The 12,258-nt window shown below is 34.1% G+C and overlaps 1 protein-coding gene across 13 annotated transcripts in view; it reads left to right on the top strand.

The window, feature by feature from the left end:
- The window catches only part of LOC138692556 (uncharacterized), an 84,626-nt gene extending 72,671 nt beyond the window's left edge, over positions 1-11,955 (top strand). For 6 of the 13 annotated variants that reach the window (XM_069815522.1, XM_069815523.1, XM_069815524.1 and 3 more), the window contains 2 exons: positions 1,846-2,079; positions 11,078-11,955. In XM_069815522.1, coding sequence (XP_069671623.1) covers positions 1,846-2,079; positions 11,078-11,328 — 485 coding nt within the window. In that variant the 3' untranslated portion in view covers positions 11,329-11,955. Of the gene's footprint in view, positions 1-1,845; positions 2,080-11,077 lie in introns of those variants that run through there. The other 7 variants (XR_011330080.1, XR_011330076.1, XR_011330077.1 and 4 more) reach the window with 6 other exon arrangements.
- Positions 11,956-12,258: the final 303 nt, after the last annotated feature.

Raw genomic sequence — 12,258 nt, 5'->3', positions numbered from 1 at the left:
ATACAGCGTATAAGGAATGAAATGAAAGAGTGCACAGAAGAAAGTGCGATGTCGACACCTGAGGGAGAAAAAAAAATGTAAACGTCCAAACTACCGAAACGCAAATGTAGATGACTTCGACGGGAGATTGACAAAAAGATATAATTGAGAATTTTTATTTGAAAAAGAAAGAGGGCCACCGGCGTAGCTCAGGAGGTAGCGCGTTTGCCTGCTGATCTGCAGTTGTGCTCGGGAGTGAGTTCGATTCCCGTTTGTGCTGACTACCTGGTTGGGTTTTTTCCGAGGTTTTCCCAAGCGGAAGGCGAATGTCAGGTAATCTGTGGCGAATCCTTGGTTTCATTTCGCCAAATACCATCTCGCCATCATCAATTCAATCGACACTGAAGAAGCTAGTAGTTATTACAGTGTCGTTAAATAACAAGTAAAAAAATAGTACCAAGCTGCAACAAACGTCTACCCTTTTAGAAGAGAAAATTGATTTGAAATGAAAGACAACATTAAGACGAATACTGAAGAAAAAGGATTTCAGGTGGAAGAAGTGTGCAGCAAAAAAAAAAAAAAAAAAAAAAAAAAAATTGAGGAAAACACTGTAAATTAGAATACGTGAAGATATCTACAGCAAATAAGAAAGCTTAGGAAAGTGGAAAAACCGATTTTGTATCTGGACGAAATGCGGATAGATAGGCCTACCAATTTAACGTTTCCCAAGTTCTGGCACGATAAAAATGTTACGGGAGTTTTGACTACCGTAAATGTGTCCAGAACACTCATTGTTGTTCATCAGGATGGGGGCGGTGGGGCTAATGGCTTTGTTGGGTGATTCGAATTAATATACACGGCTGGAACATAAACAGACGATTATCATGGACAGATCATACTCCAGAAATTTTGAAAAATGTGATAATGATAGTCATAACGACAGCACCGAAGATGCGGAATCATTTATGTCTGACTCCGTTGCCGTGTAGCCAAGTAAGTGGACGAAGTTTTCAGGTCAGAGCGTAGCGTAAAGTTCCCCCGTCCCGCCTATCTAATCCCCGCGCCAACTCGTAGCGCGAAGACAGTACTATTGTAGAAAGTAGAAAGTATTTTTAACACAAAGATTGCAAAAATGCACGCTGTGCCCACAATTTTTGTCATTCACACTCCTTCATCTGGAATGTCTGACAACAAAAGTGAAGAGCGGAAGGAGGAGGAGACGGAGAATGAAGGCACTGACATGGCCCACCCCTGATTGAAACACATTGTAAACCCTCATTAAAATCTATAGTTTTTCCTTGAAACCTTCATTTTGTTACATGCCCTTTTCCTTTATCTTAGTCAAATTCCAGGAAGTTGCCTTCTCTCTCCGAGTTTGGTGAGCAGTCATTGAAACAAGGGGACTAATTTTTAAGAAGTTGTGATGCGAGTACTTTGAATAATATTTAAATGTCATATTCTTTTAATTTTATGTCAGTTTTCCATTATTTTAAGAGCATTTTATTGATCATTTTAAATAGATTTTTAGGTCATCAGCATCCACCTCCCTACTGTTATGTAATAATCTTGGCATGATCATATTCAACAAGTGATTGTTGGCAACTAGTCAATTTGTTTTTCATATAAATCGATACAGTCACTGTTACCTCAACTTTAAGTAAACGTGACTTGATTTAATAATTAAATTTTTACATGCATAGTATAAGAAAAGATAATTAAAATAGGTCTATGACAAGAAAATGAAGGTAGCATTATTTTATATTTAAGAATAAGATGATGAGAATGTAAAATTGATCTGATGTTGTAAATATCTTTCTGATTGATCTTTCCTGTCCTGTTTCATTTATCTTTTTTATTCTATTTCAGATGATGCTGCAATGTGTATGATGCCTTGTGAAAGTGAAAGTGAGAAAACTAGACTTGTAAATAGTGTCAAATTAATAGCACCACGTATTTGTGAATCAAAAGTTTCATCTGGTGTAGTGTGTAGTGCTTCTGTTATTGAAGAAAAACGACAATATGCTAAATTAAAATTGTCACGGAAAAGATATTTAGATGAACTTTCATGTTCACCATACGATGTTACCAGCTCACAAGGAAGTAAGGAAAAATACTTTTGTAATCTTTAAGTAAAACTATGAGTTGTTTCTTGTTAAAAACGGAATTTTAAAGACATACTTCTTGTTCTTACATGCACATGCTTAGCTTAAAAAAATGTGTTATGAAAATGACAAATGTATAACATGTTTTACGCATTTTACAACAGTTCCCTTCCTCTTTCATGTTGCGAAAGTTATTCTCGTTCATAGTTATTTTCTTGAATTATTATTAAAAATATACATAAATGAAGTAAATTAGGACTACTATATATTCAAATGAGAAGCTAAACTTTTTTCTTCATTGCACGTAATAAAAGATATTCTTTACATTGTCAAAATGTAAGCTACCTGACTTCATTTATAAATTATACAATTTAAGTAGATGTATGCTAATATGTTTTCGCGGGATATCAGCCGAGTTAAAATTTTTGGAATGTTCCAAGCTTTCAACTGCTATCTCTGCAGCCATCTTCAGGGAAGTTATGTCTAGACAGAAAGTCGTAGGTTATATAGATGTTAGGGTGTCTCAGGTGATACGGGATTGGTTGGGGGATTGGCCACTCCGGGGCCGGGAATTATCATTCCTCGTAAGCTCCGCCCCTCCTGGGATTCCTGTGTGAAGTTTGGCAGGTAGCGAGTCCTGTTCCGCCAGTTGGAATCGGTTGCTGTCCTCAGTCCGTGATCTTCGTGACCTTGATTGTAAGAGGGCCTAAGCTGGTCCAAGGCCGGTGTCCATGCCTGACTGAGCTGTAGTCCACCGTCCCTGTTAAAGTTGTTTTTCTCCAGCTTAATCTCTATGGCCTCCTTGATTGTAAGTTCCTAGTAGTGGCTTGATTTGTTAATGACCTTGGTGTGGTCAAATAGTATTTTATGCTCCTTTTCTATGCTGTGTTGCGCCACTGCAGATTTTTCCGGGTAATAGAGCCTCAGGTTCCTCTTATGCTCTTTGATTCTGTCTTCTATTGTGCGGCCAGCCTGCCCTATGTATACTTCGCCGCATTCACATGGAATCTTGTAGATCCCTGGTGTCCTTAGGCCCTGACTGTCTTTAACCTGACGTAGATGACTCCGGATTTTGCTCTGTGGTTTATGTATGGTTTTGATATTTAGCTTCTGGAGGATTCTGCTTATTTTGTGTGAGACGCTCCCGCAGAATGGAATGAAAGCTTTCTTTGTCGGTTCTTGCTTGCTGTCTGAGTCTATTGTGTTTCTTCTCGTGGTAGCATAGGTACTTCGGTGCAGAAAGTTGATTGTGTATCACAAAGAGGAGTCTGATGATGAAAGGGCGATCGTGTAACTTTACTTGCGGTTTTTCACATTGTAGTCTTACAAAATTAACTATCGTTCTCATATTTTTAATTTAATTTAATTTTGTTATATTTGTAACATGTTGTTGTTGTTTTCTAATGCCAGGAATTTGACAATAAAGTCATTTGACCTCTTGTACTCCAATATTTTTCAAAGATATTATCATGGCCAGCCACTGAAGCACAGATTTTGAGGTGTTCCGAATCCATTTCTTGGTTTGAGTTGTACAATGGGCAGTTAGGGGACTGATATATTCCAATTCTATGCAGGTTTTTGGCCAAACAATCATGGCCTGTTGCCAATCTAAATACAGCTACAGACGATTTTCGTGGTAAATCGGGAATTAACTGTGGATTTTGATGCAGAGAGTTCCATTTTTTCTCTTTAGATTGTGTTATCAAATTTTGTTTGTTAAAGTCTAAGTATGTAACATAAAATGTAGTATACACAGATAAAATTTTAGCTCACCTCTCAAAGAGTAGAACTCGTGCTTAGGGGCGGATTCCTGATTTTAAATTAAGGATTATATAATACAGTTTATTTTATGTCTAGTACATAATAAGAATATATAAATTTAAATTTACAATTTTTCATCATTTATAAAATCCAAACATAACTTTTTAAATAAATATAAAGCTTATATTGCATAAAGAAGTACACATCAAGAGGTTGGCAATATTTTGTTGTTTGTTGTTGATATTGAAAGGAAATGTAGCAGTATAGTCACGACATTGAAATATGTATGTTTTTGGTCCTATTGTATTGATATTTTTCATCTTTTTGTTATCAAAGTTCCTCTCTTAGACCTCGAATAGGTGATCATTCAAATGTCTCATATGGTAAGACGTGCAATTTTGCATGGGAAAGACTCATACCACTGTTTTTGTGATGAGCGATTTATATTATAAACATGTTTTCGTGTGGTTCTGAGCTTTCAAGATCAAGTATAGCACTTGTAAGTAGATTTAAAATACTAAAAAAGATTATCAGGCACTAAATGGAGAAGCTCTAGAACAACATTGAATACAACTTATGATGTGTACAGTTTTAAAATATTGTGGTGAAATATTAATGACATCATCTAAAACAAATAAAGAATTACTTAAATGCACTCAAAATTTAGCTTTACATCTGATAACAGATGCAGTTAAAACTGGTATACCAGTTATATTATTACAAGCTATAACAACCAACAAACCAATCATGTTAGAACTAGAGACTCAAGCCGTATTGACTTATGAAATAAATATGAAAATTGTAAATACACGCTAAAAACCCAGAAAAGTGTTTGCAAGAAGTACTAAAATTGAAAGAAATTCTAGGAATAGCTAAACAAAAGTAGACTTTTCTATCTATTAATAACCCAATTAATCATGTAGATATGCTCGTACAATACAACCTATACTTAAACAAAATATTAAACAAGAAAAATGTTTCTTCTCAAGAAGCAAAAACTCTAACATTGGAAACTCTGCATACAACATATCTATTAAGTAATTGGAGACACACACACACAGATATATATATATATATATATATATATATATATATATATATACACATATGTATATAGACACACACACACACAGAGATGGCTCTCTCATGAATCCTGAGGAAGAAGCTGGAGCAGGTGGTACTGGTGAATTCTTTTCCTTTTATAAGAATGTGGGGAAAAATACTACAAATTTTGATAATACCACAAATGTTTATGGAGAAGTTGAAGCTATTTATATATCCCTTCAAAATTTATTTCTTTGGATTCATCATTGCAAGAATATAATTATATTAAGTGACTCTAGAGCCACAATACAATCAATAGTATCAACAAATCAATCAAAAAATAGAAAAAAATAAAAGAAATCCATTCAGTGATTAAACAAATCCAAAGTTTAAATAAAATCATAATCCTTGAGTGAATTCCTGCACATTGTGGTATAAGTGGTAATGAGAGAGCCAACATTCTAGCAAAGAAAGGCAATAAATCGTACAAAAATCAACCTATAATTTTTCATATTATTCAATAAAACATGTTATTAAAATAAAATTAAAAATAATTATAATGTCCAAATATTAAATACTAATTCCCATTGGAAAAATTTACAAGAAAGACCTGATTTAATTTCTGACCTTCCACGGAAATCTGCTGTGACCATGTTCAGACTCCTTACAGGTCATGATTGTCTGGGTAAACATTTACATAGGATTGGCATCCTATCTACGTTTTGTGATTTGTGACAGTGAAAATGAAAATTCCTCAATAGCCCATTTATTTATTATTTCAGATTAAATGGATTTCACCAATCAGTAGAGCAGAAAAAATACCATAAAGTGGTATAAATAACTCAAAATCACAAAATTGGACTTAGTGAGTTTCACTTGTATGCCGACAAAATTACCTTTCCTCTCATTTCTCTTATCTATACTCTAACCACGATGTAAATACCAGATCGCTTATCTGTGACACGATAAGTATACCATTTCATAGAACATCTTGTTACTCCTCATCTTTTACAGTCTCCATCTCACAACAATGGAATTCCTTGTTACAAAGTATTAGGGGCTGCAAGACAATAAACACATTTAAAAATAGCTTAAGCAATAGCCTTCTTAGCAGTTCATTCTAAATATACTGACTGTACCATGTAGTCAGTGACTGTAATTTTGTTTTTTGGACATGCATCCTGATAGTGCTGTATTTTCATAGTTGTTCTCATAATTTCTTTCTATTATATAGCATTATTTGAAATATATTAACATTATAAATAATATGTACTGTATGTTAGTTTAATTTTGCTACACAGTTTGTATCTCATTGTTTAATTCATAAGTAACTCTTAGGCCGGGAATACACAAATGCGCTGGGGCAGTACCATGGCATTACATGTAATGCGTGGAGTAAAGTGTGCATTGTTGAACAAGTGGTGCGCATGATACGAACCATCTGAGTAGCACGCAAGCCTCTAACATCTTTGTAGTTCCATTCTATCTCACCCGATGCACGACCATGGAACTCGAGGAAGCTTTGCTAATTGTTATTTGCGCTTTGGTAGTAGTAGGATACATTTTTAACAGAAAGACACATAGACTTATGGAGCTGTACAAGAAGTGGCTAGGGAGTAATTTATTAAGTGCTATAAACTTTCCAGAAATTAGCAGTCAGTATAAAAACCTTAGGACTACTCGGATGATTTACACCAATTCTGGATGAAAATTGGGCCAAACTTTTGAAAATCAGCCACCAATATCCGAGAACAAATCTCAAGTCAAGATAGGACAGTATTAAATTTTACTAAACTCAGTTCATCCTTTGAAGAATGTTATTGTATAATTAACAAAGTATTAGTGATAGGCAAAGTTGTTCTTTTCTCGGAACAGTTCCGACTGTTCTAGTTCTGGAAAAATATTATGTTCCAGACAACGGTTCCGAAATAACAATTACAAGTAGAGATGAGCCGGAATCATTCATTGATGCAAGCCATTGTTTGACTCTCTCTCCTTTTGAGGAGTCGTTCAAAAGAGTACCCTCCCTCTTCCCCAAGCAGCTCCCACATAGCATTTGGAGCACTCATCACTCAGACTCCTCTTCAAATATATTACCGGCATGACATAGCTCATATGCTTCTCAATAGATGACATTCGAATCTGTTTTGGAAACTTGCTGTATAGCGGGCAGAAGCTTCATGTTTAGTTAATAACCAGCTGTTGAATACAAAGTCAGAATGCAGCACTTAGTTTTGGTACATAAAGTCATAAAGACACGGTAACGAAGTCAAAAATTTAACATGATATTTAAAACATGTAGCTGTAATTTTTGTTCTCTGTGTTACGTAGTAAAAAAAAAAAAAAAAAAAAAAAAAAAAAAAAAAAAAAAAAAAATCAATAATACTTATTTTTACTTTTCTTAATGAAAATCTGTGTTTCAGTGGCTGGTCATGATAATATCTTTGAAAAATATTGGAGTGCAAGAGGTGAAATGACTTTCTGTCAAACACCTGGCATTACAAAACAACAACAACAACTTTTCTTAATGATTAGTTATAATAATAATTACATTATAATTTTATAAATAATAAAAAAAAAAATAAAACTATATATTTATATATTAGCAGTAGTGAAACCTGAAACCTCCACACTGGCTTAGTAAAGTGTTAGAAATGCATCTGTACCAGTGTAATAACTTAAACTTCGCATCACACCTCACTCTATGTCATTAGTGTCATTACTCACGACCACACTCCAAGGATTTTAATTTTCATGCTTCCCCATCCATCCACGTGAGAGTTCCAAGTACAACATAAAGAACAACGAGAACAGTGTGGCCAGAGCTGTCATGGTTCAACGGAACGGGCTCCGACTGTTCTCTGTTGTTTCGGAGTCAGAACATCCTTTCGCAACGCAGTACTGCAGGCCCGCAACAGCTGTACAAGTGGTTGATTGTCTCAATATCTCAATAGTCCAGGTTCGCACTGACTTTACCATTCTTGGTGACAAGGGATTCGTTTACAAAGCTTCAATACCTTTTTCGAATTTCAAAACAGGTTATCGGAGCAATTGTCAGCTCATTAAAGGAAAATATCAAGATGAGTTAAATCATAGTACCAACATAATGTGCTTCTTTAATTGCAATACAAATAATAAAACATGCGAAATATCATACCAAGAAAAATCAATATTTCAAAGTCGCATTGTAATAAAGAAACACGTGGTACAATAAAACTACAAACATTTTCTTTTTCAAGTAATTAAAATTTTGATTGCCAAATGATGTTTTTAATTTAAGTGTACAGTCAAAACGAGTATTTTAAATCAAAGAAAATTATTTTAAAATAAAACATAGGAATGCAAAATACATACAACAAATACTACAAAAATTGTTATTAAATTCATTAAAAATAATAATAAGAAAAAACAGAAGATATTAAATGTGCAGGTTTTGACTATCGGAGTAGCCTATGTGATGAACATTCTGGAGATGGAGTTTTGGCTGGATGATGTTAAAGAGAGCCGAGAGTGTTTAATTGAAATCCAGAAGTGACATGGTGTAGTGTAGTAAGAATAGAATTGGAGATTTTGTCATTGAAAGGTTGGCTTGAGAAGACTCTTGAGTCGAAGGATGTTGTGGTGGTTCGGGAGTTGAAGCATAGGAATTTGAGGGAGTAATTGGTTGAGTAGGTTGTCTAGGATAATCCATTTGGGAAGAGGACATCAAATGGAGGTGCAGATGAATGAAAACGTTCTTGTCCATAGTAAGTTGGCATTTCAAAGAAGTTTCGTTTTGCTTTTACTTGAATGTCATAAATAGCTTGCTGAATTCCTTTCCTGGTAGTTGCACGATATGCTATCATTTTCGATGAAAGGAAAGCACAAAATGATTTGACTTCACATTGTTCAACAGTGATCTTTAACCTCTCAGAAGCCATCAGCGTGGTTCAGGCAGTAGCGCATTTGCCTGTTCATCCGGAATTGCGCTCAAGCATGGGTTCGATTCCCGTTTGGGCTGAATACCTGATTGTGTTTTTCCGAGGTTTTTCCTCAACTGTAAGACGAATGTCAGGTAATCTTTGGCGAATCCTCGGCCTCATCTCGTCAATTGCCAACTCGCTATCACAAATTCCATCGACGCTAAATAACCTAGTAGTTGATAAAGCGTTGTAAAAATAACGAATTAAAAAAATTAACGTCCAGCAGTGGCTTGCATAATTCCAACTGCAGTTGCCAGTAATTTTGTACTATCATCCTGCTTTTTCGCTCGTTTTGGAGCTCTATCTCATCTTGCGTGTTCACTGCCATGTTTGTTGTTTTTATTATAATAGTAAATATCACTAGGATTCCACAAGACTGGACATAATATGAGGTCCAATCTACTTCAGACCACTGCATGCTTGACGTGTGCGCGCTTCACGAGACAAACGGCAACGAACCCGTCCACACTGCTGCAACGAATTCCTTTGTGTTCGCGAGAAAAACCGACAGGAAACGGATCACTGCGCTGCATTTGAGATGTGCACGTTCCTGCCGCAGCGCGTGCTTGAAATTGCATACAAACGAGCGAAGCCTCGAATTCTTTTCGACCCTTGTTGCATTACTGCCGTGGCGCGTCCGTGTATTCTAGGCTTTATATACACGTAACTTTTATTTAACTCAATTTGTTATGATCTTTGTAGCTTGGAAGTTCATAATTATGTATGTATAATTGTTGCTGGTTGAGTGGAAGAGAAGGTCTTACAGTCTTAACTCTGCCAACTAAAATTAATAATAATAATAATAATAATAATAATAATAATAATAATAATAATAATAATAATGCTGTTGTTCCTGCTGCTGTAGTATATACTCGCATATTAAATCTTGTCATTACATTTTTATTGGCAGTATCAATATAGTTAAACATGTTTGATTCTATCTCATGCTAATAATAAAATATTTCAAAGTTAACCTCATTTATAAAAAAAAGCAAGATAATGCAAATGTTCTTTTTTGATTTTTGCAATTCTGGTGACGCTTAAAATCTCTATGTTGGTGTGTGCCAAGTTTTATTATTTCTAATTTTTCTTCTAAACCTAATGGAAAGAACAGAGATTTCAGAAAAGTATCGACCCTATTTATAATATATTAATAATTTCACTAGGTACCAATATTATCACTGTTTTGAAGGTTACACACTAATCATTAATTAAATAAACACTAGCAAGAATATATGCTTTCCACAACTGCTAAAATTGAACTGAACACTGGAATTAGAAACTTGTGTCAAAAGCTTCACTCTTCACTCTAGAACATGTTACATGAGGTGAGAAGAGTATAAATGAGTTTACAATAACATTGTTACACCACCCACTGCTACAGCTTCATATACATTTTTATTTTTTATTACGGGCATGTCAAAATTAGCTCCTAGTTCGACACTTCAAAATGTATTTGAAACTTGCCTTCCCTCAAAGGTTTGCTGATCTTCCAAACAGTTACAGTACTTGCTGTAAGCGAATTAGCTCTTAGGTCAAGATAAACATACAAAACTTCTAACACAATCACACCTACATTATTTTTTCAAATCATTAATATTACTTCAGGATAATGGTACTCAGATATAAATTTGTTCTCATTAAATTAATTATCTTAAATAATAAGTCATGTGAGAATTCTGAACTCTTATGGCCAAAAATCTGGTGAGATAAGCCCTTTTAGCCCTTAAATATGCACCACCCCTGATTTTTTGTTTGTTATGAATCAGAATGTTTTATTTTCCAGTTTATTCTAGAATATTACGAAAAAAATCGTTGGCTTTGGTTTGGATTTGATTGCCATTTTGTGATTCTGAGTTCAAGTAAAGACCCATTACAATTATATAAAGATTATGTTAAATGTGCAATATTCCCAGATATATTGACTCTTAGATACTGAATATGAACAGAAGTCACCCAGAAGTATGGGATGAATGGCTGTACCCAGACAGACGTATAAACATTTTCTTAGTACTAGATATGCTGAAAACATATATTTCTGTCCATACAAATCTCGAAATAGTTTTCAGCATCATAGTACTGTCCCTAATGAAAAAGTAGAAAAGCACTATATTAATTTATTGCAAGAAAATGGTGGCTTAGTTTTATATTTAAGAACAAAAAAAATTAGAATGCAAAATTGATCTGATGTAAACAGCTTTGTAATTGCTCTTGTTTACTCTATTTCAGATGAATCTACAACATGTATGGGACTCTTTGAAAATGAAAGTCAAAGTGATTGTGAAAAAACTAGACTTCTCGATGGTGTCAAAGTAATGACGTCTTATATTTGTGAATCAAAAATTCCATCTGACGTGTGTAGTCCTTCTGTTATTGAAGCAAAACGACAGTATGCTAAATTAAAATTGGCACAGAAAAGGTATTTAGATGGTCTTTCATGTTCACCAAATAGTGTCACCAGCTCACAAGAGAGTATGTAAGGAAATATAATCCGAAAGTAAAGCAATAAATGTGTTTTCCTAAGAAATTGGATTTTAAATACATTTCTGTCGTTTATAGTATAACAGAAGACTTCAGTGGTGCTCATTGGTCCTCAGTCGTATGTGTATTATACTGTATTATACAAGATGAGCTAGTTACGAATTGTGATAGTGCCAGTTTTGTTTCAGACTGTAACAAATAACAGTAACACTGATGTGGGTGAAGTTTTATAAAAGTTTAGGTTTTCTACTTAATTTTTAACCAGTAATAAAAAAGGAAACTAACTGAAGATTATGTTTGTCAAAGAATATAACTTCTTTGTAATGATGTAGAAGGTCTGTATAATTCCACTCCTCCCTTCTGTAAATATGTATAGAAATTTGGATAAATTGTTATCCAAATGATACTAAATATCTTATGTTTTCGGTATCTTGACTTACAATTTCGAAATGTGCTTGAAATATTGTACTTTGAGTTCTTTATAATTTTCTGTATTTTTATTGTATTATTTGTCTTAACAGAGACTGGAAGTGAACATAGTTACTTTGGCTAAAAAATATAATAAGAGTGTAAATCTTCACACTGTTATAAGATTATATTATATTTATATTTTTGTACCAGTTCTACAGATGTGTTTTCTTCCTGTGACTGAACATACCCTTTTATCCTTTCTTAAATGAAAAGAACTTTGTTCTTCCTATGATATAGAAAAAAAAAAATTAAATTTTCAAAATGAAGAAGATGATTTTTTTTTTAATAACTTTCCCACTTGTTCTGATTCATCTGAAATTCTGTATAATTGTGGAATAAAAGTTCGACAAATGAGCTACATACATACATACATACATACATACATATATACACACATATAGAATACATACTGTACACTTAATGGCAAAAAGAATGGGCCACCGACAATTTCTAAGTTC

Source organism: Periplaneta americana, chromosome 17 (assembly GCF_040183065.1).
Source record: "Periplaneta americana isolate PAMFEO1 chromosome 17, P.americana_PAMFEO1_priV1, whole genome shotgun sequence".
Lineage (NCBI taxonomy): Eukaryota > Metazoa > Arthropoda > Insecta > Blattodea > Blattidae > Periplaneta > Periplaneta americana.
This window is presented reverse-complemented; position numbering and strand designations above follow the sequence as displayed.